Below are 15802 nucleotides of genomic sequence, written 5' to 3' on the forward strand. Positions count from 1 at the left end.
GACCCGAGCAAACTAATTTCTGTACTATATAAGTCCCTGACACCTAGCCTGGGGAAACCCTTTGACAAAGTGAGAAGTAAATGGGCTGTGGACATGCCCCACTTGAGCGATGAGATGTGGGCAGAGGCAACTGAGGGGTTATATGACTATCTAATCTCCACCAAAGATAGGATGGTACAGTACAGAATCATTCACAGGACGTATATCACACCGCTAAGGCTAAAAGTAATGGGCAGGAACCCTACCGCTTCGTGTCCGAAATGCAATTCTCCAGATTCAGGTTTCTTCCACTTGCTGTGGGCGTGTCCGGTGGTATATAAATACTGGGCAGAAGTAGTGCAATACATTAATGAGCAAGTCCTATTACCTGGCATTCTTGCCCCGGAGGTATGCTTGCTGGGAGTACTAGAGGACACGGCCCCACTGATTAAGACCCGCACCCTACTAAAATCACTGTACTTCTATGCCAAGAAACATGTGGCAATGAAGTGGATGAGTCCCCTTCCCCCACAGGTCCAACAATGGGTCAGATTAGTAAACAGTATCCTGCCAGCTATTAAATTAACCTATCTGGCCAGACGGTGCCCCCAGAAGTTTGAAAAGGTTTGGGACCCCTGGCTGGATGTCAATCCAGAGGTAACCCTCTAAGACTACATAGGTAATTGCCTCATGTAGCTACTCTCCCAATGCCATTTATTCCCCTCTGAGTTAAGTTTCCTCCCATTGACTATTGGAATGTGCCTTACTATGTACTCCTGCTGTGTATAACTTACTATTGCCCGCTAAATATGTCATTTTATTTGTATGGTCATAGCATTGCAACTTTGTGTTTGTGCTGTTGTGTTGTGAAAATGTTAAATAAAAACCTTTTAAAAAAAAAAAAAAAATCTGTGGATAGATATTAAAAGGTCTAGGAAGATCTCAGAACAAAACAACAAATATATAAAGACTCTGGATACAAAGTGTAGCAGAGCATTAGCAATTGCAAATTTGCTGTTGTTTACTATATTGATTCCTGCACCAGTTAGCTAAATATGTAATTTGGCAAGGTGTGCCAAACCTTTTGAATTTAGCTGTAACCTTGTGTAACATTGTGCCAACATTTTTGGGCAGGTTATTGTTATAGTAAAGTAGATAGTATTTATAGTTAAGTAGATAGTATTTGACACTGTCTTACCTGTTCTACTGATGTTGTTTATCTTATCTGGAGACTGAGCAATCACTTTTGTGTTGTCCAAGGATGGACCATCTATAAGAAGAGCAAGGAAAACCAGGTATATGAAATCAGACCTGATTTAGCAAGTGTCAAACAGAGCCAACCAAAAGCCAAACCATTTTTGGTTATATGGTAAGCTGATTGACCCATGGGGACAAATGGAAAGATACTACATGAGTCAACAAAAATGAATAAATGAAAATAACTTCAGGAATTAAATAGGAGTTGAAGCTTATCTGTCCAAACAAGCCCCTTATCTGGCATACATGCCCAGACAGGCAGGCAATATGGTAGAAACAGGCCATAATGTCTAACCAAATCTGAGCATGTATGGCGAGTTTGATGCATTCCATTCCATAGAGATTTACCAATACATGTCAGAAACAGCTGATGTAAAGCTTCTGAGAAGAGTCTCTCCTAATAAATAAATTTGTCCATTTACAAACTGGACACAACGGCAAATAAATTACCCAAATCCGAATTTTCTATTTCACTATACACTTCACCTTTGTGAAGTATTTTGCCTTTTCTAGTGCTCATCTGCAGCTGGTGATCCTTAGTGGAGTAAAAATGTATTCATCAAGGGCTGTCACTATAAGGCTTTATGACTGGACGTTGCCCTCAACAGAATTTTTATGGAACCCAACTCATCATCATATTAATATAATCTGAATAAAAATCTAGAAAAATTAACCCACTACACAAAAACTGAACTGTATTAATTATTGGTTTATGCATTTTCCTTTAGCAATTTTCTATTTTTAGCACTATGTACAGTATGTACACTGGCTGGCATATAGGGAGCCCTTTTGTGACATGACCCAGAAATCCTGACCACAATCCTACTATTATATGAGGCTTTGTCTATCCTTGGAATTTCAAAAGCAATGAGGTTGATTTAGCCTGGCACCAATATAAGACCTTGCACTGTATGCGCCATAACAGGAGATATCATGACAGTTTAGCATGGGTATTTTTTTTTTTCTTACCTACCTTATTAACATGGATCATACTGCAGGCCTATGGGGACCCATTGTATGAGGACTGTATCAATGTGGCAAAGTGGCCCTCTTCCCAAAGTATTTTCAAACCTGTCTGACAGATATCTGCACACAGGCCAATTGCCAACTAAGTCTGGAGGGGCAGCTTTTATCAGCCTTGTATAGCTTTTCAATAAATTGGTTCCTTTTCTATACACTACAAAGGATAACCTTATAAATGCAGTACTGTCTCATGAAAAAAAGAAAGGGGGGAGGAGAAGAATATTCATTATGATGTTTGCAACATCATTACACAAAGATAAAAATCACTAAACATAAAACTTTATTACCGGTTTGTGGCACCACTTCATCATGGTCTAGCTCTAAACTATCCGAATTTAGGCAGGAGAATCGTGTGGAGTGCTCGGAATCTTGGGCGGATGGAACACAAAGGAAAGGGCAGTCTGCTCTCAGCTCCAAGCACAGATTTAAACCTGAAGGGAAAACACAAAAAATAGCTAATCATTTGTAGCAGCCTTCAAAATCACAACATAAAGTACGATTCCAGAAACTGGTTTAATAACAAAATTCATTCTATACAGAAGAACTTCTTCAACATTTAACTTTGAGCTACTAAAAAGAATTCTGAGAATCTCATTAATCCAACAAAAAGAGAATGACATTTTTGTTTACATTTTTTGTTATAGAATACAGTATATAAATGTTAAAAGGGAACTATTTTTCATATTTTTGTTAATCTCTTGTGCCCACCATAGACACACACAAAAAAAGTATATTAGACATCAGTAAGGTGTTATATTACCAAATAAAGGTCAGATTTTCATAAATGCGATGTAATACAGTAACGGGCAGATTTATCAAGGGTCGAATTGAAATTTCGAATTTTTGATTTTTTTTTATGGTCAAAACTCTCAAATTCGACTAGGGAGTTATCCAAATTCGGTAATACAGGTAATAAAAAATGAAAACCAGCTGCAGACCAGCCCTCTTTCTTTCTCCTGACAACTCCCTGACTACTTTAGGTCCAAAACTAACCAGGTGGCACTGTTGTAAAAAATAAATTCATATTAACAGTACATGTATCCCTTAATATCTCTGAATTTAAAAAAAAAAAAGAATGTAAATTGCAAAAGTTCTTAGAATAGCACTCTCATCAATTTTACATTCACTTAATTTAAAAGTTTACTTATCCTATAAAGGAGGCATCTTATCTGGATAAATAAAATGTAACTGCTTTCAGTTTATCATAACTACTACGTAAGTTTTAAAAGTCACATTCATGATCGTATAAGGCCTTTGTTTGTGGCATCAAGGAGAACAGTGTTTAATAAATAATAAGTCAATTAACAAATACATTCTAGTGAAGCTCAAGAGAGTATACTCACTATTAGGTTGCACTTCTCTGGCCAGTATAATAAGCCCAGCAGGATTCCTTATGGATGCCACTGTGGTAATATTAGCACGTATCCGTCTTTGCTTACTGTAAATAGCTTGATTTTCTAAATCAGACCAAAAGATCCTCTCCTACACCAGTAAATATGAAAGGAAGAGAGCTGGTGTTTAAATAATACAGAATTGGGTAATGTGTTGACCTCTATAGGTGTAAATCCCCCTCCCCGGCCACTCTCCTACCTGAGGTATAGGTAGAGCTTGCAGTGCACCCCAGGCCCTTCAGAAGATTTTTTGTGGACCCAGAGCTATGTAGTTAAGCCGCTGGACATGAGTTTCATAAAGGGGAGGAGGACACCTGATTTCAGGGTGTCAAAACCAGGACACTCCCAAAAAAGTCTGCATGTTAATTGAAGCTATGGCCACAGCTTTGAAGCATGTATTCTGCGTAGCCCTAGTTGGCTTTGCTAAGCTGACAAAATGTATATTTACTGGTGAATGCTAGAAGTGGCTATTGTAAGATGCAAAGTAATTTAACTGAAATGTAATCTAACAAATCGAACACCTTTAAAACGCTCCTCCAAATATACATATCTTTAAATTGACCTTAGAACAAAAAAAATAGGTTTTAAAATATTTGAATTCATGTTTGTTTGTTGCAATTTTCTCAAATCACAACAAAATCTTTTGTGCCTTTATGTTGTTTTGTATGAGTAAGGTTTTAATTGTGTAGGGTGTCCACAATCAGAAGTCACTTTTCTCATTTCTCCTGTGACTGTGGTGGATAGGAATTGACACCAACCCCAACCATTATCTGTACTTATTGTACAAACCTCATAAACAGCAATTCCTGATGGCTTAGCCAGCAGCTCTTTTGAATGGAAGACTACCTTCCTGTGTTGACCATCCAGTGAAATACTAGATATTGTACTGAGTTCAGAATCTATCCAATACACATAACTGTGTTTACAGTCTGAAAGAAATCAAAACAATTCCAATTATTGCAAATATTCCTACGTTTCTTAACTCATAATCAACAGAAAACTGCTACTACATATCTACAATGACCACTTATTTGGTCAGCATCCTGTACAGGAAATTCCAGCTGTTGCCACATTGCAGTAGTGGGGGTCTAAGAATTGCAATTGCAAAAAATGGACTATACTCCCAGCAACTGTCTTATGCTTATACTTGAAGGCAGATCTGCTGTAAGTGCTGTAAAAATAGAACACTGTGCCAAAGGGCATTGCAGTGAAAAGCAAAATAAATGGAATAATATTTTTATTTAAATTTTATAAATAAAAATGAATACATTGCTTGATGAGAGAAAAAAAAGATTTCAACTGTTATTTTTCTTCTGTTTATACAACTGAGGAACCATTTAATTAAGTCTTACTTTTTAATATACCAAATTCTAATAATTTAAATACTGGTGACTGGGTAGGAATTTCAAGAGAGACTAGAACATGTGACGCTTACCTAAAGTCAGAGCCAGGGGTCTGAAAATATCTTCTGAAACTAGCGGCTTTCTGAGACTTCCATCCATAGCAGCTTTCTCAATCTTAGGCGACTCGCCAGCATCACACCAGATAATAAAACTGCAGATTAAAAAGGTAAACCATCTTATTGATCAGTTAATTAAAAAAGATTTACAGAATAACCATATTTTAAAACAATTTGTTCTAATGCTTGTAAATATGCATTTTTCAAATTTTCTATTACAAAATTTAGTGTGCTGTCATCCCCACCCCATATGCCACCTTATTTTCCTGGCATCCTCTATGGCTAGACCTTCCTACACCATAGCTAAAGACATGCACGTCTACCGTTCCATAATAGTGTGTATGCCTGGCACAAGGCAAAACAGAACATTATACAGTGAAGCTGCTTGGAAGGAAAACAGATCTTTTACTGTCTAGGGCTACTTGGTAACCTGGGCTTTTTCTCAAGCAGTGTGTGTAATAAAAAATATATATGAACTTGACTACTGTTACTCTGCATGGATTTGAAGTTAGCAGGAGAAAGAAATGTGCTCCTCTGTATACTCCTTATTACAGTATATAAAGGAAGGAAGAATCATCATCATTTATTTATATAGCGCTGTCAAGATACGCAGTGCTTTACTGCAGTTATAGCAAACCGGGAATAAATGGTGGATAACAAACAAGGATTACAGAGTACAATAGGGTTAGAAGGACCTAGAGATTAGCGTTTACAAACTAAAAGGTTAGGGTACAATTGAGACATTAGGATTATATAAACACTTTGTCATTTTTGATACAGCAATGATTAATTAAGGTACATCGAATAAGCCTCTTTAAACAGATGGGACTTTAAGGATGTTGAATCTTGTAAATTAAAATGTCTTCCATTGCCCTTAATCACAAAGAAAAATTACTTTTTTTGCTATTTCTTTAGCTAAATAGAGAAAACAAGAAACTGAAGCTACTCGTATATAATTAGATAAGTATATAACCCCCAAACTTGACTCTTTGTTGTGACTGTTTTGTTAGCATGAGTCCATGACGCAGGGGGACTCTATGCACTGTTAATCGAATTATCTACCTACAAGGGCCAAACATGGAGAAGCATAATTTTCCCTGTTTATCTCAAGAAATAATCACTGATTTTTTGGTATACTTAGCACAAGTCCTATTGCACATGTTGAACAAGGAATATAGTGCCACTTTAAAAACAATGCACAGAATTCGCCATTGACACCAGTCTATTATTACGGAAACAAAAAACTTGGGGACATATTTATTATGCTGTGTAAAATTAAATTCATCAAACAAAGTGTAAAAAGCTGTGTAAGATATTGCATGGTGTGTTTAATTTTACGCCATGCAAACGTCAGATTTGCTGACATTATTTTCCAGCGGAAGTCACTCTTAAGAAAAAAATGCATAAAATTTACGCCATTTTTTACTTGGTGAAGCCTGGCAATGTGTGGTGTATTATCCTGCCATTTTTTGACAGAATAATAAATATGTCCCTAGGTGTAAATTACACACCTCTAATAGTTTCTGTGGGAAAATGGCTTCTAATACATTCAAGCTTATTGTACTGGTATCTATTTGGATAATTTATGGATAATTTATGGAAGATAGTCTCTAATATGCTTCTTAAAGACATGCATTAAAATCCAATCATGGTTTGTTACCAGTTATTTCAAGATGAAACATAACGATGAATCATACAAGACATAATAAACCCAAAGAAACCAACAAAGAGAAGAGGAAAAATCATATAAAAAAGAATAAAAAATAATAGGAGCCATACTGATCAGCAAAATAATACCATTACAAATTACCCAGTAAGCGGATTCAATGCCATTGAGGTTGGTAATGAAATGTTTTCTCTAAAGATTACTCTTTGTTTTGATCCATCAAGAGAGGCCACGGATATTGTTTGAGATTCAGAATCAATCCAGAAGATAAGTTTATAAATCCAGTCAACAGAAAGAACTGAGGCTTTGCCTAACTGTTTAAGGTTCTCTCTTCTTTCTTTAAGAAGAGATTGCCTGAAATAAAAAATAAATTCAGATTATCTCAAAGTCCCATTTATTGTCCACTTGGGTTTCAAATTGATGTTCCATAATAAAAAATCGCCTAAACATAATACAAGCTAACACTTGTGTTTGGTCTGTGGCCTTAATCAAGGGGTATGTTTCAGTGTATCCTTTACTTTGCATAGCAATTTCGTTATCAAAGTAATAATGAGCATACATTTGCTTAAATAATCTCAGGAAAGAAATTAATTTTATCTGCACAACTAACTGTAGCAGCCCCTCCGGTTTATAGGCCTTCTCACAAATTACGTCTTTGTCTTTGGATTGACTAGATTCAAGAAGCGTGGGTGAGGGGCCGCAACGCTATCTCAGAGAACACAATTACGGTCTTCACAACACTTCCATTTGGGGCCCTAATCTATTTTAATGCCCTCAATACCTATACCTCGGAATATAATTTTTGGCTAATATTCTCTTTAAGATCTTGCCCTGGAGATTTAATAAAAGCTTCTGGCTGAGAGTTTTAAATGGGCCTGTAGCCGAAATTACTCAGTAACTTCAGTCACACTTCACACCCCATGACACTATTATAACATTGCAGTAGTCCATGAGTTCTGAGGTGCATTTTTAAGTTACAGTCTCAGTCACAGGGGGTCATTTACATAAGTGCAGGACAGGGTGCAGAGTGCAAAAAAATGTGAATCTTGACTTTCCTTTCATCAACACATCATGTATGCTGCATAGCTCAAAAAAAAAATAAAAAAAAATTATATATACCGTATATATACTGTATATATATATATATATATATATATATATATATATATATATATATATATATATATATATATCTATATATATACACACACACACACACACACACACACACACACACTTAACCAATTAAGTACGCACACTCTCTCCTTCACTTAATGAACTCCATTCATTCTGGGTGTTGTGCTTAAATTGGAATGTATAAAAGAAATTGGATGTTTTTTTTTCTGGTTTTGCATCTTGACAGAGAACCAAAACGTTGATGCCTTTATATAATAAATAGTAAATTAACTTGGAGTGTGTGTTACTTCCAATTTATATATATATATACACACACACATATATGTGTTGAAGGGCACTTACTTATTGCTGTACTACATGCTCCTCTTGGCTCTCATTCAGACTTGTAAGTTAGGGGGTGGATAGAAGTGGGACAGGGAACACCTTTCTGCCTCTGAACAGCATGCCACTCATGAATACAGCACTGCTAAATATGTGCACAGGTCCTTAAGCTCAATTCTGGAGTGCAAAGATCTGCCCATATGCAATCAGCAGGGTGGCAAGTTAGAGAAACATTAAGATTTGCATACATTTTTTGCACCCTGCACAGTAAATTACCCCTTGCATGTTTTATTTGTAAGGGCTAAAGTGTTTGCCATTAAAATACATAGGCACCATTTAGATTTAAAGTTCTTTACATTAGGGTTCCCATTAGTCCCCATTTCAGGGCAGGTGCAGGCCATTCCAGGACTTTGGTCCTTGAGCAAACTGTCGCTGTACAGTCCCCACCTGCAGTTATTGGCTCACCCACAGCATGATTTTAATGTGTGGGAGCTGTTTTAGCTTTGACAGAAACAGCAATGACTGCAGCTACAAATAATATCTTGGGTAGTTGGATATGTATGCGCAGATATAGATTAAAACTATTTGGACCCATGAGAACCATGTTTATTAAGCTTTGTTTTTTTATCCGAGAGTAACTGCAGTATTAGTCATTATTGGAAAATATTGTCTAAACTGCTATTGTAACAGACATTAGACAGATCCCAAAATCTTAATATGTAAAATATATTTACCCATATATAGTCTTATCTTCTCCATTGATCCAGAAGATCTCAGAGGACCACATATCTCCCGTAAGAGAAGTAATATTTTCCATTTCAATAAGGATGTTCTCTTGCCTCTCACCAGTTAGGTCCCCCTTGATAATCTCACTGGTGTTAAACATGAGCAGGAAAGGCTCTAACTCTGATTATAAGTACAATGGGTTACTTTTTAAACTGTGCAGAGAGTTATACTGATACAGTACATTTATAAAAGCCTAGAATGTGTCAGCATCACATGTATTATGATATGCCAATTGAATTGTATCAAACAAAATATTCTACACAACAAAGGAATTCCACACTAACAGGATTTACAAAGAAACAGAAGTAAATTACTGAGCAGATAATACTGTTCCAAATTCATGTATTCAGATAAAACATGAATCTCTCAATAAATAGACTTTCTTACAATAAAGTCTGGAATTAATACGGTTGTATACAGATTCCTGCATTATACATAGGGATTTCTGATTGATTGATTGAAACACAGACCTATTGTAGGAACTTCACAATTCTTTTCATCACTTTGGTCCTCACAGTCAGGATGCCCATCACACCTCCAAGCTTTAGGTACACAGTGGCCATCACAGTCAAATTCATCCGTAGGACAACGTAACCTGGATTGCCCCTTACATCTCTCCTTCAGTTCATCTAGACCCCCGGCACAGTCTATCTTACCATCGCAAAGGAGACTCTTGGACAAACAAAGAGACCCACAGCGGAACTCTTCAGAAGAACACTGTTGTGGTGGACACCCCAGCTCATCGCTACCATCAGTGCAATCATTTTGTCCATTGCATACCAGCACTGCAGCTATGCATTGCCTGTTTCTGCAATGAAATTTGAAAGAGGGGCAAGTGGTGTTTTCTGAAAAAAAGGACATAAAAATTAATTCTTAAGTGGTCTATTCATAAAATATCAAGGTTAGAAAAAATATCAAATATAGCCTCAGGACAAAAGCAATTTATTATGAATCTGATGCTGTTTTGACTTCCAGTTTGTATTTACTTTCCATTTACTGTATGAACATCCTCTGGCCTTAAAAAATCACTGAAACTAGCTGACAAATTTAGACCAGGTGAAATCCTGTTATTATTGGCTGTACAGTGATGTGAACTTTGGTTGAAGTTTAAAGAAAAGTATAAAATAACAGAGATGCAGCATGCATACAGACAAAAGTTCAGAAAAAATACAAGGTACAAAGGAAGTCAGGAAGAAGGTAAGTCAGGAATGTAAGAACAGGTATGATATCTACTATCTAAAATACTTGGGACCTGGGGTTTTCTAGATATGGGATCTTTCAGAAATTTGTATCAGAATTCCTTAAGTCTACTAAAAATTAAATAAACACAATATGACATGTAGCTTAGATCAATTGACGAAGTGTTTTCTTATTACAGAGAAAAAGGAAATACTTTTAAAAAATTAGAATTATTTGCTTAAAATGGACTCTTTGGGAAATGGCATTTCCATAATTTAAAGCTTTCTGGATAATAGGTTTCTGGATAAAGGATCCCATACCAGGGATAATTATCTCAATGCATAGCTATGATTTGCACAGAATTTTGGGAGTTGTCAAAAATATTACTATTAAAGGACATGTCAACCCCAAAATAAAAAAACTAGAGGAAAAATAATTCTAAGCAACTTTCCCATTACATTTATTAAATATTTTCAGTATTTAAAAGGTATTTGTGAAAACACTTGCTATTAAAAGCAGCATTTGCCTGGTTGTTCCTTTTAAACAATGTTGCAAAAGTCTTTGTTCCCCAGCGAAGACAGCTGCCTTGTCTTACATTGTATCAGCAGTCTGAGCTACCAGGGCAGGCAATAGATCGAGACAGACAATAGCAATACATGTATAGAATCCGTTATCCAGCTCTGAATTACGGAAAGGCCGTCTCCGATAGACTCCATTTTATCAAAATAATCCAAATTTTAAAAAAATGATTTCCTTCATCTCTAAAAAAAGAAAACATTACCTTGTATATGATCCAAACTAAGATACAATTAATACTTATCATTATCCAAATTACCAAACGATTTGTTATCAGGATAGCCCCAGGTCCCAGCATTCTCGATAACAGGTCCCATACCAGTACATATACAAACAATTTAAAACCATAGAAAAAATGTGATTAATGTATATCGCAAAGTTGCTTATAATTATGTTTTCTTTTATTAGGCAAAAGTTTATTTTTTGGGTTGACATTCCCTTTAATATTAAATATGTACTAAATATTTTCATACCACATATTAACTGATCTTCATCCGAGCCATCGGCACAATCAGAATGCCCATCACATTTCCATGCCAAATCAACACAGTGTCCGTTTTTGCACTGGAAGCCATTACAAGCCACTTTCTCTGCTACTAAAAGAAAGAAGTGTTATATGTATCATTAAATGTGGGCTCCACATAGGACAAAAAAAAAAAAAAAAAAAAGAGTATGAAGGGGTTAAAATATAAGCCTAGAGGACACTAACCACACTTTTATCATGTTATTTTACTTACAACAGGACACTTCGTCCTCTCCATTTGGACAATCTTTGTCTCCATCACATCGCCACAGAGCTGGGATACAGACTCCATCCATACACTGGAACTGGTTTGGGAGGCATGTCACTGGTAAGCCTAATTTAAATAACAAAGAAAGAACAATTAAGAATAATTATTATAAGTGGCATACCTCTACTGGTATCATACTATCATTTAAGCCTGCTTGTTTTCCTGCTGTTTGTGAGAAGCAATGTTGTAAAAAAAATCGCTAACTCCTAGAGCATAATCCTCCTGCAGCAAGACCACACTGTGGTGTCTGCACACTAGATCATACTAGGCGGCAGCTCATGCACATTTATAATGATTCGTAATTCCGGTCCCTATGGATCTACGAAATTGCTAAAATATAAAGTGTTTAGAAGAGCACTGTTTACCCTAGTTTCTTTGGGGTGGGGGTTAAAACAGCAGATAAAAAGATCTCTGTCAACATCTATCTACAGATATACACATATGTAACAAAAGTCTATGTGCAAAATCAAGTGGCACAACTGAGGTTGAGCAATGCCTCTGCAACAATATATTAAAAACATTTTTTTTTACTGCCACAAGATACCTTACTCCAAACAACAAACTAACTTCTCCTTGTTTAACTGTAAGTTCAAAAGTCAGTCCCTATGGCCCACTGCGCTTTTTTTTTACAGTGTGATAAAAATTCTTTTAATTGACCATAACATGTATGGCAGTAAAAAAAAAGATCAGATGTAGCTTGTCAGGAAACTATAAAATGGCAAGAGAGGTCATATCCAAAAGAAATCTATGTGGTGGACAAATGAACTTGGTGGGCTCATTCAAGTGACAAACTGTGGTGTAAAGTGGGCCTGCTTTGATTAATTTTTCTGCCTTTTCTTATCCGTTTGGCACCCCAGAATATTGCTACATTTGCAGGGGACATATGTGTACTTATTTCATTTTCTTTTTCTGAAGTTCTTGGTCCACTACAGCACATATAAAGGGTCGTTGCAGCTTTTTTTTGCACTTTGCACACTGCATTTGGACATTGTAAATGTCGTCTGACTGACTAACAATAATTGATAAGGATATGTTCCACTTAAATCCTATACATAGCAAGATTAAAAACAAAGTTCAGCTACCTACACTAAAATTCTCACAAAAATCTTTTTTAAGGGTAATGATCTTGTATTCCTGCCAGTTATAACACTGGCATGTATAAAATATATCTTTTTTTCTAGAAGGAGAAAGTAGCAAGAAAAGACCCTGTCTTGAAGAGAAGATCCTCCTACTGAACATCAGCAGCAACAAAATTCATGCAGAGCTGGGTCAAGGACATTATAAAGTTTATTTAACTCAATTCCATACAATATGGTCACTTCTAAGCAGCTTCATAAATAGTCCTCATGCTATTGCTTCAGAACAACAGTAACTACTGATAAGGTATAATTTTTCAGTTTTAAGGTAATGTTGCTGTCTATTCCCAGCAAGAGCCAGCTCGTTGCCATAAAGACAATGAAGCATAACCGGATTCATGAGAAGGCCACAAAGGCCCAGGCCTAGGGCGGCACGATTTTAGGGGCAGCATGCTGCCCAAAGCCACATTTGTGTTTTTTTTCTTTCTTTAAATTGCGAGTGCGTCAATTCCATTGTGATCTGGAACTGAGGAGGAACAATTGCACATGAGGGAGCGAGGGGATCTTCTTGTGACAGAAGAGCAAGTAAGGAACAACCTTGCATGCATATGCGGGTGGTGGGTAGTGTACGTAGGCTGGGCTAGGGGTGCATTATAAATCTGGGGCTGCAATGAATAAGTGGAAGAGAAAAACAGCCATTAGCAGAGAGCTCACAATCCGGAGACTGGCTGCTGGATGCCCTTTTCACACGCAGCTTTCCGAATGCAGGTAAAGGGTCGTGCCATTCATTTTAATTTCCCTTTCTGTAATTACTGTCCACTCTTTACTACAAAATCAGTCAAACACCTTAACATGTATCAGATTCTGTACAATATACCAATCACCAACATTTTTACTCATTTCCTTAATTTACATTATCTCATCACAAAATGTATACAACCCCTAATAGCCAATGGGACTCTGGGAGTTGCTATTCAAAATAGCTAGTGGAACACATATTGGACATCCTTAACATATGTAGCATACCTCCCAACATTTTTAAAACCAAAAGAGGGACAAAAATATCTGCCGCGCTGCAAAAACGTTTGTGACCATGCCCATTTTATGGCCACACCTCATAAATACCATGTCCATTTTACCAAATTTGGCAGGTTATGGAAAATGTTAACTAATTTCTGGGAGTTTTAGGGCAGTGTTTTATGTGTTATAACAGTTTTGCTAATGAAGGTGAACTGCCCTTTAAGCTGAGAGTCTAAGTTCTCCAAGAGACCTGCCTATCTTAAATAGTTATAACTGTATCTTTGCTTGCCTTAAATTGTTACAAATCTATCAAGTACAAGTGCTGAGTGTTCTGGGCTCTCTGCCAAGAGTCTCTTATTTAATTAAATTTCAGAAACTTTGTATCTTTTTCTGGCTGTTCAGTGCAGGAAATCAAAGCGAAAGGACATTTCACTAACAATCCAGGACTGCAGGCAGAGCTGTCAAAATCTGGACTGGTCCCACAAAAACGGGACAGTTGGGAGGTATGATGTAGTAAAATATCCAAAAAGTGTTAATAAAATATTTCATTTCTGTTTTTAGCAGCATTCCTGCTCCAAACCCTACCTAGGCAGTATAACTTCTCTCTACTAACCAAAAGCTAGCACTATATGGGGTAATGTCATAAAAGGCAGAACATTTTCTCCAGATCTTGTAACCCATAGTACCCTATTAGATATGTGCTTTTATGTGGCAGCCAAGTAACCAGCAGGGATGGGCGAATTTGACCCGTTTCGCTTCGGCAAAAATTCGCCGCCGGCGAAATGTCGCAGACGCCCATTAAAGTCTATGGGCGTCAAAAAATTTGTCGTGCGGCGAAATTGTTTTGACGCGCGCCACCATACAAGTCAATGGGCGTCATTTTTTCGGCAAAACAAGGCGAAAAAATTCGCCCATCCCTAGTAACCAGTACTTACTGATTGTTGCTATGGGTAAGAAGAACTACAGCAAACTTTGTAGACTCCCTGGGAGTCTCTTTTAGATAGTCATTAAAAACTGCCTTCATAATGCTAACCTGGCCTGACCTCCTGCATCCACTTTCGACCAACATTAAGAGGCAGTAGATACATAACAAGATGTAGTTTACCGCAGCTTACAATATCAACTCTTTATACTTATCCCCAGCAGGCCTGGACTGGCAAATGCCAGAAACTGCTGTAAGATGCCATAGACAGTCACTATATATTGGGCTGGTGGGGGGGGGGGGGCTGTTTGGGACTCTGTGCACATGAAATGCCTATTTGGAATTCCAGTCTGGACCTTATCCCCATATTCATGACTATTGATTTAGTGTGTATGAGTTTATTTATATTTTATGAATTCTCATTGCAATACAATGCTTTACAAATTCTTTCCAGGGTCGGACCCCTATCCCTGATTCAAGTTACAGTGTGCACGCATATGTGCTTGCACAGGGGGGTGCTTTTGGGATTGCCTTGCCGATGAGCTTGTTGCTGGGGTCCCCTGCAGTGGCAGCCTCGGTGGGCCCCGAACTGTTTTTCCTACTCTCAAGGGCCAGCATCCCACTTAAAGCAATAGAATAGTCCAATGATTATGTTTTCTGCCCTGCATACATGACACACCCTATTCTATTTTGTGTCATTCTTTTCAAGCCCTCTACTCTACATAATAAAAGACAATAGGGGTCATTTATCTATGGATCTGCAGTGTGCATGGATTTGGACACAATTGGCAAGTATTTTATCCATAATGCAGAATTTCCCCCGTATTTCCAGTGCCATTGTGGCGTTAATGGGGTGATGTGCCTGACGCAATTGCATCCGATCAATTAAAATGGCCACAGTTCCTTTGATACATATAGAATGCGATTTTCCGATCATCAATTCCAACAAAGTATTCCTTTTTTTATTGCCTGTGGCTTATATTTAAGTCAACCTTATGAGTTATCTGGCTGATGGCACACCAGGACACTTGAAGGCCTATTTACCAAAATTCTAATTTGTGTAATGGTGGATTTTTTTTTTCTATTACGAATAGTAGAAAAATTTGCTCACAGCACCAGGGCAACTAGCCCACAATCAGTATTCAAAGCCATCTTCTCTAAACAAAAGCAATCTACCACAGTTACAGCATTTTCACATTAGAGGTGCTAATGTGAATCA

At 37.2% G+C, this 15802-nt stretch overlaps 1 protein-coding gene across 1 annotated transcript in view; it reads right to left on the reverse strand.

The window, feature by feature from the left end:
* LOC108712630 (very low-density lipoprotein receptor) overlaps positions 1-15802 on the reverse strand; it is a 28683-nt gene that overhangs the window by 9205 nt on the left and 3676 nt on the right. The window contains exons 2-11 of the mRNA XM_018254949.2: positions 11512-11631; positions 11248-11367; positions 9490-9864; positions 8968-9139; positions 6920-7129; positions 5086-5204; positions 4440-4579; positions 3603-3741; positions 2547-2690; positions 1178-1249 (exon numbers count right to left, since the gene is read on the reverse strand). Of these exons, the coding sequence (XP_018110438.1) occupies positions 1178-1249; positions 2547-2690; positions 3603-3741; positions 4440-4579; positions 5086-5204; positions 6920-7129; positions 8968-9139; positions 9490-9864; positions 11248-11367; positions 11512-11631 (1611 nt within the window). The remainder of the gene's footprint in view (positions 1-1177; positions 1250-2546; positions 2691-3602; positions 3742-4439; positions 4580-5085; positions 5205-6919; positions 7130-8967; positions 9140-9489; positions 9865-11247; positions 11368-11511; positions 11632-15802) is intronic.

This window comes from Xenopus laevis, chromosome 1L, assembly GCF_017654675.1.
Source record: "Xenopus laevis strain J_2021 chromosome 1L, Xenopus_laevis_v10.1, whole genome shotgun sequence".
NCBI classification, from domain to species: domain Eukaryota; kingdom Metazoa; phylum Chordata; class Amphibia; order Anura; family Pipidae; genus Xenopus; species Xenopus laevis.